General features: G+C 44.3%; 1 protein-coding gene across 1 annotated transcript in view; it reads left to right on the top strand.

Annotated features, from left to right (window-relative positions):
* The first annotated feature begins 11,346 nt into the window (after nt 1-11,346).
* LOC134862768 (voltage-dependent calcium channel gamma-2 subunit-like) overlaps nt 11,347-13,387 on the top strand; it is a 52,935-nt gene continuing 50,894 nt past the window's right edge. The window contains exon 1 of the mRNA XM_063880848.1: nt 11,347-12,186. Coding sequence (XP_063736918.1) covers nt 11,976-12,186 — 211 coding nt within the window. The 5' untranslated portion in view covers nt 11,347-11,975. The remainder of the gene's footprint in view (nt 12,187-13,387) is intronic.

Here is a 13,387-nt window from a genome sequence, read left to right as displayed (position 1 = left end):
CCACTCTATTTGATATCATCCACCACCTTCCTCACGCTCTCCTCTCTTCGCTCTCATCCCTGATTAAAGAATGAGACAAGTATGTCACACATACTAATATGCACTCTCTCACACACACACACACACACACACACACACACACACACACACACACACACACACACACACACACACACACACACACACACACACACACACACACACACACTCTTGGAGGAAGATAGATTGAGCTGTTGCTGATCTGAGAGCGGTGGCAGGACACACATAAAGACGCAGTGAAACGTATCAGTGGAGCTTGTCAAGCTTTAAAGGGAGCAGTGAGTGTGGGGGGGGGTGTGCTCGTTCCCATGGAAACTGTGTAGTCAGCACATCTGTACGTGTTTTGCGCTGTCCTCTGTCATCGGCCTCTCTCCACCACAGCTGGACATGACAGCACACGCACACGCACACACACACACACACACACACACACACACACACACACACACACACACACACACACACACACACACACACACACACACACACACACACACACATATGTATAACACACACAAAGACACACTTGCTGCCCTGACCCCGTTGCTATAGAGACCACGGAGGCACCCTCAACCCACTGTGGGATGCTATCTTAGCATGTGAATAACAATACTTGTGTGTGTGTGTGTGTGTGTGTGTGTGTGTGTGTGTGTGTGTGTGTGTGTGTGTGTGTGTGTGTGTGTGTGTGTGTGTGTGTGTGTGTGTGTGTGTGTGTGTGTGAGTGTGTGTGTGTGGCTCAGACACAGGTTGCTTCTCTTCTGCTTCATCACCAGGTTTACTTTCATTTCCCCCCTCCCCTCTGTCTCTCTCCCTCTTTTTCTTTCTGTCTCTCGCCCGCTCTCCCTCCGAGCATGAGGAGAATCAATATGTTTTCAATTTGCCAGCAGCGCCTTCCTCCTCTGCATCCTAATCAGGATCCTCTGGCCCTTTAACTTCCAGAGATGGAGAAGGAAAGGAAGGAAGGAAGGAAAGAAGGAAGGAAGGAAGGAAGGAAGGAAGGAAAGAAGGAAGGAAGGAAGGAAGGAAGGAAGGAAGGAAGGAAGGAAGGAAGGAAGGAAGGAAGGAAGGAAGGAAGGAAGGAAGGAAGGAAGGAAGGAAGGAAGGAAGGAAGGAAGGAAGGAAGGAAGGAAGGAAGGAAGGGACATGTGGAAAAGAGACAGAGTGAAGAGTGGCTAACCTCAACCAGAGGACGTTTCAATCACACAACGAATCAGAGGAGCATCTGTTGACTGACATGCTCCTCTGATTCGCTGAAAGAGCAGGAGTCACATCCTGGTCACTCAATGCTTCACTTTTCCTACCTGAACATCAGCAGGAGACGGACTCTTTAAAGTAGAGACTCTACATACTGATATACACCTGAACATCAGCAGGAGAGGACTCTTTAAAGTAGAGACTCTACATACTGACATACACCTGAACATCAGCAGGAGAGGACTCTTTAAAGTAGAGACTCTACATACTGATATACACCTGACATCAGCAGGAGAGGACTCTTTAAAGTAGAGACACTACATACTGATATACACCTGAACATCAGCAGGAGAGGACTCTTTAAAGTAGAGACTCTACATACTGATATACACCTGAACATCAGCAGGAGAGGACTCTTTAAAGTAGAGACGCTACATACTGAATACACCTGAACATCAGCAGGAGAGGACTCTTTAAAGTAGAGACTCTACATACTGATATACACCTGAACATCAGCAGGAGAGGACTCTTTAAAGTAGAGACACTACATACTGATATACACCTGAACATCAGCAGGAGAGGACTCTTTAAAGTAGAGGACACTACATACTGATATACACCCTGAACATCAGCAGGAGAGGACTCTTTAAAGTAGAGACACTACATACTGATACACACCTGAACATCAGCAGGAGAGGACTCTTTAAAGTAGAGACACTATATACTGATATACACCTGAACATCAGCAGGGAGAGGACTCTTTAAAGTAGAGACACTACATACTGATACACACCTGAACATCAGCAGGAGAGGACTCTTTAAAAGTAGAGACACTATATACTGATATACACCTGAACATCAGCAGGAGAGGACTCTTTAAAGTAGAGACTCTACATACTGATATACACCTGAACATCAGCAGGAAAGGACTCTTTAAAGTAGAGACGCTACATACTGATATACACCTGAACATCAGCAGGAGAGGACTCTTTAAAGTAGAGACGCTACATACTGATATACACCTGAACATCAGCAGGAGAGGACTCTTTAAAGTAGAGACACTACATACTGATATACACCTGAACATCAGCAGGAGAGGACTCTTTAAAGTAGAGACACTACATACTGATATACACCTGAACATCAGCAGGAGAGGACTCTTTAAAGTAGAGACACTACATACTGATACACACCTGAACATCAGCAGGAGAGGACTCTTTAAAGTAGAGACACTATATACTGATATACACCTGAACATCAGCAGGAAAGGACTCTTTAAAGTAGAGACGCTACATACTGATATACACCTGAACATCAGCAGGAGAGGACTCTTTAAAGTAGAGACGCTACATACTGATATACACCTGAACATCAGCAGGAGAGGACTCTTTAAAGTAGAGACTCTACATACTGATATACACCTGAACATCAGCAGGAGAGGACTCTTTAAAGTAGAGACACTACATACTGATATACACCTGAACATCAGCAGGAGAGGACTCTTTAAAGTCCAGGTTGCGGGCTTCAGGGGAGGGATGGATGGTGCATCCATCAAGAGCTTTACAATCCTTACACCTCCTTCATGATATCAACATTATTTTCCGCTCCGTTGGTCTGAAGTGGAAACTAAACACTGTTATATTACCGAAGGACATTTTAAAATGCAGTCCTCGATCATGTGACAAAAGAGCTTTGATGGAAAAGAGGAATCAGCAGCAGGACAGAACTCCAAATACAGTACGCTGAAAAAACGGCGTCAATGCACAAGTTTTAATTTGTGCTTTTGAGGACTCAGAACCCTTCAACCCAAACCGTGTTTGAGAGCGTTGATGTTTTATTTATGCAATGCAAATGAATGGTGAAAGCAGGTCAGGAGGCCATGTCTTCAGTGAAGATGAGAAAGTACTGCACAGGAAACTCACTCTCCTAATAGTTGAGTGTGATGTTGTGTGTGTGTGTGAAAGGACTCTTTGCCTGTTTTCTAATAAACGGATAGATTTTGAATAAATGATCAAAGCCGTAGCGTTTTATGCGCTTTAACAAACACCATATTTCTCAAGCGCTCATTTCTTCACTGAGCATGCTGCTGTTTACGCCTCTGGAAACAGCGGAAATTTATTCAGGCAGGGTCAGCTAATGGGGAAAACCAAATTGGAATAAACTAGTGTTGGAACAAAGCTGCAGCGTGTAAAGCGTACGATTGTGCAACATAATAGCAGTCTCAGTGTTGTGCTGCACGGGTCCAACAGGAAACTCTGACCCACTTTATTCCAGCGCCTCAGCGTCGGTCCATTTGGTTGAGGGTAATTATAGTTATGTCTGAAAATGAATGTGGACATGATTTATTTAAATGATTCCACTTTAAGTGTTTCCACTGTTAATGATGGAGGAAGTGGAAACGCAGAGACACGTATTGTCTTTTATTCCAAAAACAACAGCTGGACCAACAGATGTGTCTCCATCCACTCTGAGAGGCTCCCCCATGTGAAGTCATTCCTAATCACTACGACAGAAGAGCCTCGTTTCATCATACCTGTTCTATCGTTCTTTAAAGAGTCCTCTCCTGCTGATGTTCAGGTGTATATCAGTATGTAGTGTCTCTACTTTAAAGAGTCCTCTCCTGCTGATGTTCAGGTGTATATCAGTATGTAGTGTCTCTACTTTAAAGAGTCCTCTCCTGCTGATGTTCAGGTGTATATCAGTATGTAGTGTCTCTACTTTAAAGAGTCCTCTCCTGCTGATGTTCAGGTGTATATCAGTATGTAGAGTCTCTACTTTAAAGAGTCCTCTCCTGCTGATGTTCAGGTATATATCAGTATGTAGAGTCTCTACTTTAAAGAGTCCTCTCCTGCTGATGTTCAGGTGTATATCAGTATGTAGAGTCTCTACTTTAAAGAGTCCTCTCCTGCTGATGTTCAGGTATATATCAGTATGTAGCGTCTCTACTTTAAAGAGTCCTCTCCTGCTGATGTTCAGGTGTATATCAGTATGTAGCGTCTCTACTTTAAAGAGTCCTCTCCTGCTGATGTTCAGGTGTATATCAGTATGTAGCGTCTCTACTTTAAAGAGTCCTCTCCTGCTGATGTTCAGGTGTATATCAGTATGTAGTGTCTCTACTTTAAAGAGTCCTCTCCTGCTGATGTTCAGGTGTATATCAGTATGTAGCGTCTCTACTTTAAAGAGTCCTCTCCTGCTGATGTTCAGGTGTATATCAGTATGTAGTGTCTCTACTTTAAAGAGTCCTCTCCTGCTGATGTTCAGGTGTATATCAGTATGTAGAGTCTCTACTTTAAAGAGTCCTCTCCTGCTGATGTTCAGGTGTATATCAGTATGTAGAGTCTCTACTTTAAAGAGTCCTCTCCTGCTGATGTTCAGGTGTATATCAGTATGTAGGGTCTCTACTTTAAAGAGTCCTCTCCTGCTGATGTTCAGGTGTATATCAGTATGTAGTGTCTCTACTTTAAAGAGTCCTCTCCTGCTGATGTTCAGGTGTATATCAGTATGTAGAGTCTCTACTTTAAAGAGTCCTCTCCTGCTGATGTTCAGGTGTATATCAGTATGTAGAGTCTCTACTTTAAAGAGTCCTCTCCTGCTGATGTTCAGGTGTATATCAGTATGTAGAGTCTCTACTTTAAAGAGTCCTCTCCTGCTGATGTTCAGGTGTATATCAGTATGTAGTATTCAAAAAGCTCTCCATTTTTCTGCTCTGATTGGTTAGCTGGCCAGCTCTGTTGTGATTGGTCAACAGCTTAGATATGTCGCGCCCTTTATCATGCACAATGTGTCGGAGCCCTAGCCAATAGGAAATAAACGCCCTCAGGAAGGAACACAGGGATTTTAGCCTCTGCAGACCATTTACATACACTACAACCTACAGATCACACTACAGGAGAGGGAACACCATATCAAGCAGAATAGGAACTCTTTAAGATCTCCTAAAGCTTCACACTTGTCTCCCTTTGCTCCCCTCCTCCCTCCTCCTTGTTCCTGCACCTCTTTTTTCTTTGTGTGACTTTGCTGGTGGCGCCGGAGCCGAGCGGCGGAGGAACTTGTGAAGTAGGCCAGGTTGCAGCAGGTAACGAGAGGCATTAATGCAGACGGGATGAGAGGGATGAGAGGAACAGGACAACCTGGCTCTCCCTCAGGCTACCAAGGGGGCAGGGAGAAGGAGAGGGAGAGGGAGGGAGAAACAAGTGCTCTAGACAGATTAAAATGGGAAAATATGAAGCAACACAGAAAGATAAGAGGTTAAAGGAGTGAGAGGAAAAGATTCAGGAGCTACATTAGCATTAATCACTCTAACAGGACGTGTGTGTTTGTCTTTGAATGATGCATGAATTACAAGAAACACTTTTAAAACTAAAAAGATCCGAAAGAAATGAAAATCAGTTTTCCGCTGCACCCTGCAAATTCAAATCTAACACAATTGAATTGTATTTGTTATATTGATAAACGTGTTTGAAATTTAAGAAAGAACACAACTTTGTTACAATGCAGACTCATTTCCAGGTTTACAGACTCATTCCTGCACCACAGATTGCTCCTGTGAACACATGCTACAACAATGCAGCATTGGTCATGATGAAGGGATATTCTCTCCTCTGGTCTCCGGCCATCAGTACCCAGAGTGCATCAGGAGAGGTGGAGGAGGAGGAGGAGGAGGAGGAAGAGGAGCAGAGGAGAATGTTAAACATGTCCTCTAGACCCAGAGGAGGAGGAAGAGGAAGAGGAGGAAGGAGAGGAGGGAGGGCGGCCAGCATCTATTCTTCTTCTCTATCCCTCTTCATCTCCTCCTCCTCCTCCTCCGCCTCCTCCCACTTTCTCTGCAGCGTCCTCCCTTCTTTGGAGATCTCTCATTTGGACATTGTTCATATTCACCCTCCCGTGTCTTTCGAGGCTCTTCAGATTCAGTCGGTCCCTGTAATTGCAATTCACTCAGAGTATGAGGACTTACGTCACTGTGTGAGGTAACGTTCATCGGGAAGAAGTTGAACGTGTTCTTTCAGGATGATGGATGACGGTGCAAAAGCATATTGCTCTGCTAGAGCCCTTAAACACTGTCGGATAACAATTCCCAACGCACTTTAAACATTCCATCATTTTACCTTTGAACTGAAACGTTACAGACCAGATCCTGAAGGTGAGGATATGCAACATATTGAATTGCACATAAAAACTGAATGAGACCCCTCAGGACCTTAGAACTGACCCCTAGTCTCAGAAATGACCCCTAGTCTCAGGACTGACCGCTAGTCTCAGGACTGACCCCTATTCTCAGAACTGACCCCCATTCCTAGGAGTGACCCCTAGTCTCAGAAACGAACCCTAGTCTCAGGAACGACCCCTGGTCTCAGGATTGACCCCTAGTCTCAGGACTGACCCCTAGTCTCAGGAACGACCCCTGGTCTCAGGATTGACCCCTAGTCTCAGGACTGACCCCTAGTCTCAGGAACGACCCCTGGTCTCAGGATTGACCCCTAGTCTCAGGACTGAGCCCCTAGTCTCAGGACTGACCCCTAGTCCTAGGACTGAACCCTAGTCTCAGGAACGACCCCCTAGTCCTCAGGACCGACCCCTAGTTTAATGACTAGGCCAGATGTTTTTGCTGTACATCTTGTACTTTTTTTGCTATGTATGTATTACGTTTTTATTGCAGTTCTGAAAATATATATTTGTGTAATTTGGAGCTTCCTGTATGTATATGAATATAATATTCTCATTCTGATAGATCAAATGTGGATTAAGGTGATATTTTATTTTTGCGGGCAACATAAACTGGGTATCATAGAGAGGATCAATATTAAAAAGGACCCTCTAACAAAAGAAGAAGAAGAAGTCAGTGCATGTCCTCGCCTTTAAATGGTGCAGGCAGCTGTGGGCCAATCAGTGACGAGACAAGGCCCCCCTCATTACGTCCACATCAGACTGCTGCTGCAGTGAGTATGGCCTTTCAAAGTTTGAAGTTTTGACATTTAATTACAGCATCCCCAAAAGGCAGCTTTAGAGTAATCTCAAAATGCCAAAATCCATTGTTTCCAAGTTCCTTCGACAGCATCACAGAAACGTCTCATCTGAGGCACGGTGGATGGATATAAAGAGGTGTGAAAACGAGCTCTGAAACCCTACCATGACTCAGCATTTTAGAACTTCCTGTTCGCTGCTCTGAAAGTCAATGGTTTTCTGAATGTGTTTTTGGTTTTTAGCCTGAGATAAGGGTTAACACAAGCTGAAGAGATTAAACGTTTGTTCGACGACATCAAGATGGAGAAGAAAAAAACCGGAGGTTGCTAACATCATCACACCCCACATTAGCCTCCTTTAGCTTAGCGGTGGTGACGTGAAGTCATGTGACCGTGCTGTAGTTCCTTTATAGCCCAACATTAGCCTCCTTTAGCTTAGCGGTGGTGACCTGAAGTCATGTGACCGTGCTGTAGTTCCTTTATAGCCCAACATTAGCCGCCTTTAGCTTAGCGGTGCTGACGTGAAGTCATGTGACCGTGCTGTAGTTCCTTTATAGCCCAACATTAGCCGCCTTTAGCTTAGCGGTGGTGACGTGAAGTCATGTGACCGTGCTGTAGTTCCTTTATAGCCCAACATTAGCCTCCTTTAGCTTAGCGGTGCTGACGTGAAATCATGTGACCGTGCTGTAGTTCCTTTATAGCCCAACATTAGCCGCCTTTAGCTTAGCGGTGGTGACGTGAAGTCATGTGACCGTGCTGTAGTTCCTTTATAGCCCAACATTAGCCTCCTTTAGCTTAGCGGTGGTGACGTGAAGTCATGTGACCGTGCTGTAGTTCCTTTATAGCCCAACATTAGCCTCCTTTAGCTTAGCGGTGGTGACGTGAAGTCATGTGACCGTGCTGTAGTTCATTATAGCCATACATTAGCCTCCTTTAGCTTAGCGGTGGTGAAGTGAAGTCATGTGACCGTGCTGTAGTTCCTTTATAGCCCAACATTAGCCTCCTTTAGCTTAGCGGTGGTGAAGTGAAGTCATGTGACCGTGCTGTAGTTCCTCTATAGCCCAACATTAGCCTCCTTTAGCTTAGCGGTGGTGAAGTGAAGTTATGTGACCGTGCTGTAGTTCCTTTATAGCCCAACATTAGCCTCCTTTAGCTTAGCGGTGGTGACGTGAAGTCATGTGACCGTGCTGTAGTTCCTCACATGGAAAAATCCCACTGGGTTTTTCTGTAGGGAACCATGGAGATGCTAGCTTCCTGGCCAACTCTGTTTGGATGAAATTACAGCCTCAACCAGTTTGTTTCCTAGTTTCAAATTCATGGTATATATACGGTAGTATCTCAGTCTGTAAGGACTTGGTTTACAAACCTTAGCAGGAAGTGAAGAGAACAATCACATTTTTCTTTACAAATGCTCCACATGCATTTAGCTTGTCTGTTCTAAAGCACTTGACCGGTGGTGATCTAAATGCAGGACCTTCTACAGCGCTTTCTATTAACCTGGTTATTTACAGTGTTGCATAAGGACATCAACCCAATGCATCCACACATCACGATATAAACAAGAGAGCTTCAGCCTATCTTCAACTCCTCATAGAGAATCAAACAGCTTCTGTTGCCTCTAGTGTGTGTGTGTGTGTGTGTGTGTGTGTGTGTGTGTGTGTGTGTGTGTGTGTGTGTGTGTGTGTGTGTGTGTGTGTGTGTGTGTGTGTGTGTGTGTGTGTGTGTGTGTGCGTGCGTATCTCACTGAAAGCACCATGTGGTTACAAAGCAGCCTATCACCAGAGGGAGACAGTCTCCGTGCTTCTGGATCAGAGAGACAGCGGTAACCATGGTGCACCGTGAGCAGGAACAGGATGTGACTAATAACAACATAAACAAACAAACAACACAAGAACATTTCTGCAGAAACTCCCACAAACAATTACATCTACAGAAGTGATCCAGATACATGTGGTAGAATTAGGTCTTCATCCGTTGAATCCAGATAATGAGGATTGTTTCTCGCCCTGAATGCTCCACTTACGTAAACTGACATGCTTAGATTCAAATAATTCATTGATTTCACCGTGAAACCTCCCCAGTTTATTGCTGAAATTAAGACAATGATTGTTTCTATTTCTAGATTTCTAAACTGTTATATTTAGGTATGCAAATTAAGCTTCACTGTATTTAAATTGAGCTCATTTTCATGCATTGAATGAAGCCAGGTTCAAAATGCCTTTTTCTAAGGAACTTAAAGGTAAGAATATGCAATAAGAAATGTAATATAATAAAAAGTGTAAACAAGTATAATACATAATATATATTTGGTATATTTATTCAGGTATATAGAGCCGAAAAATGAATGATTTAATGTGACTTTTGTCTCCGTATAAAGCTGCCTTCTTTGCCTTCAATATTGGAAATAAACGTAAGTAATATGAGTTTTAAATCAAATCAAATAGAATAATAACAATTATTTCAACAGGAGACATTAAAGGGAAAAGATTGCAATAAAAAACTAATTAAAATAACAATAATTTGTTCTCATAAAATCTGTGAAATTTTAAAAAATGAGTTAAAGCAAAACAAAATGCATGAATAATCAAATGTGAATGAATAATAAATTAAATATTTGTAGTAATACTAATATATATATATAATTCAACAAAACATTTACCAAGACAAATATTAATATGTACATTAGAACTTTTTAAAATATTGTACAAACGCATTTCTCCCTCTTGAATTGCCTTAGTGTTTGCATGGTGAGAATAAAAAAGCAGTACAACTGAACAGCTGCATGAAAAGCGCGAGGTATCTGTAGCTGTAAGGAATACTCCCTGTCTTTAACAGATATGGTGAGTGGGGAAACGCTTGGAGTGTTTGAAATAATAATAATAAATATAAGTCATGTTTCTCCACACAACTTGATTGAACACGTAACATTGTTTTTGTTTAACCAGGATGCTACTTGTCTCTGTTCAGAAGCACCCTGAGATCCAGCCTCACAGGAACAGACTTGTTGAAATGTGCTTTTTATTTTTGCAGTGCGCTTGTTTTTGCGTAAAGCGCTGCTGCTGCGCACGGAGCATCTCCCTCTCTCCCTCTCTCTCTCTCTCTCCCTCTCTCTCTCTCTCTCTCTCTCTCTCTTTCTCTCTTAGGTTGTGTGGATTTTTTTCCTCCACCCCCTCCTCCTCTTCCTGTGCTCTCTCCACTTCTATCTCCGCGAAGAAGGAAACGAGGAAACCGAGGATTGATGTGTTGCTCGTCTTGATTTTTTTTTTAACGCACATACTCCCCCGCACACCTGCGACAAACAAAAACCCCCCTCTTTTTGTGATGATCTCCATGTGATGACAGTACACCGGGCTGCGTGTGTGCTCGCTGTGGATCGTCTGGATGCGGGAGGAAGAGGCTCCGAGGCTCCGGGAAGCTCCGTCCATCCCTCTGCGGCTCCATGAGCGGTGATGCTCGGCCTCGGTGTGCCTGTTTCCCCCTATAGCAGATTCCCACTGTCGCTGGAGAGAGGTCTAGGGACCACATATGGAAACTGGGGATCAGAATTTTAGGAAAAAGGAAAACTAAGCAGGCTTGATTTTTTCTTAACTTCACCTTTTTTCCTGGCATTTTTGTTTGTGTATTTGGAGAGAGGGGGGTTAATCGTCCCTGGTTGGTTTTTGTTTCTCTCTTTATTAAGGATGGCTGGGTTTTTATGGAACCGGCTGATTATTTGGCATTATTCATCATGATTCTGTGGGAGCGCTTGAGTCTGCTGGTTTGAATTTCTTCCTTTAGCACATCCAGTTCTCTTTGTTTTTTCAACATATTTTAAGGCCCTGTCTGTCTTGTCTTTTCTTGCCTGTCTCCCATCTCCCCCTTTTCCCACACAATACATGTGATTCCTCAGAAATGAGCTTCCATAGTTCCCCGATCCTCTGGGTAACATCAGGGTAGTCACATCTCATCCCGAATTCATCCGGTGGAGGTCTCTCTAGCTTTCTTTTGCCTTTTTTTTTGGGGCCATTTTAAAAGATATCAGGCCGCCAACTGTTAGTATAACCACCCTCCACCCCCACATCCCCTTTCAGTATGAATTAATTCACACTGCATGCATGTGTGTCCGTGTACAGGTGTGTGTGTGAGTGAAAGTTTTGCTCTGTGTGTGTGTGTGTGTGTGTGTGTGTGTGTGTGCGTGTGTGTGTGTGTGTGTTTGTGTGTGTGTAGTCTGTATGTGGTGAACAAAAGAAAATCAAGCGCTACATGCACATGTTTCCATACATCACCATCGAAGCTGTGAGGATTGTACTTCATGAGAGTCGGCTCAATCAGGCCTGAGAGAAGTCCTCCATCTTCTCATTATCTTGGCCTTTTTCTCAGTTTGACGTTAAGAGGCCTTCCAACTCAACTAAGTAGGCCTAGATCCCGGACCAGGTCTCTTGTGGGAAGTGTTTTTAGGTCAACGTTTTTTTTATTTTATCCAGAGCAGGGCAACTGACTGCCACTCGAGGACTAGATCTCAGTTCCTCCGTCCTTTGCCAAAGTCTGTTTGACCCGCCGTTTGGGCCGAACAGCCGCCAAACCTCTTCTTGATTTTCTCCTGGTTGCTGTTCCACCCAAAAACCAACCATACGATTTCCCCCGAGCTCCCCTAATTCCCCCGCCCCCCCAGCCGCCCCCCGCTACCGTCGTCCGCCCGCCCACCCCCCGTTTTCCGAGCTGGCGTGGCGACGCAAACTCACAAATATTTACTTCCTGTACGTCAAGAGGAAAGGGGGCCCCCCTTTCGTGGAATGCGGCAACATGGGCGTGTTTGACCGCGGAGTTCAGATGCTGCTGACCACGGTGGGGGCCTTCGCCGCCTTCAGCCTCATGACCATCGCCGTGGGCACAGACTACTGGCTGTACTCACGCGGCGTCTGCAAGATCAAGAGCACCAACGAGAACGAGACCAGCAAGAAAAACGAGGAGGTGATGACGCACTCGGGCCTCTGGAGGACCTGCTGCCTGGAAGGTGAGTCCAACACCTCCTGAGGGAAAACCAGAAATATACATACGGATATATCTATACGTGCTCAGAAACACCAACAACACCACCATCCGCCACGCAGCCATCGATTCCAACATGCCCACACACACACACACACACACACACACACACACACACACACACACAGTCCTACATTTGCACTCACATGCCTACACATACGCTCACATGCCCACACTATGCTGTATGCATCCTCTTCCTCACATGATACCGCTCACTCCCTCCAATGCAAGGCAAGGCGGGTTTATTTATGCAGTACATTGAAGATGCCTCAGAAAAAATGGCATTAAGACATTGTGCGAGAGAAACATTGAAATACATTTGAGCAGATTGATTAAAAAGCAGAGATACAACAGACAGAATTAGACAGGTGTACAACACAAGCAGAGGACTTTAAAAGAGCTGCAGTGGACCTGCAGGTTTCTGGGAGTTGGTTGCAGAAATATGGAGCATCAAAACTAAATGCTGCAATCTGTGACATCATATCCACATTTTGCCAAGTATAACAAGTCTCACGCCTTCATTTCCTACTGATTATTATTATTTTTTAAGTGTAGGAGGCCATAACCTAGCGCTGTAGTGTTGAGCGATGAATCCTGCCTCTGCCTAACAGGTGATTTGGTTGCAGCCCGAAGAGAAACACTTTCTTTTACCCTCAGACTCAAACAGCTAGACAAAGACCTCCTTCTGTGTTTGGTGCAATCAGACCTCAACTGCAACTTGGAATGATCCAAATATGTCAGTGTTTAAGTTCTCTGTTATACTTCCTTCTCTTTATGCTGCACCATCGTGAGTCTCTCTCACCGTGCACGACCAGAAATGGTGTCTTTGTTTCGTGCACAAGCGTAGTGTGGTTGCCTTCCTGTCCCAGGTTGTTCTGGTCTGTCATGGCCGGTGCACATATTTGGATTTATCCGGCAAGGAGCAGATCGGACTCAACAGCACACACATGGCCCAGCGAGGTTTACAGCTGACTCACACAGTTGCATTGAGATTGTAAATGGAACCGAAAATTTGTGCAAAACTTGAGGTTTATCTTCAGGACAGGCTGGTCTGTGTTTAGATTGAAGCACAGGGACTCTAGCATCATTTTCAGATTGTTCAAATCTATGTTAGTTGTATGTTTCTTGCTCAGGTCTATGCAGGATTTAGTGCTATTCTCCTTATA

The sequence above is a fragment of the Eleginops maclovinus genome, chromosome 4, assembly GCF_036324505.1.
Source record: "Eleginops maclovinus isolate JMC-PN-2008 ecotype Puerto Natales chromosome 4, JC_Emac_rtc_rv5, whole genome shotgun sequence".
Taxonomy (NCBI): Eukaryota; Metazoa; Chordata; class Actinopteri; order Perciformes; family Eleginopidae; genus Eleginops; species Eleginops maclovinus.
This window is presented reverse-complemented; position numbering and strand designations above follow the sequence as displayed.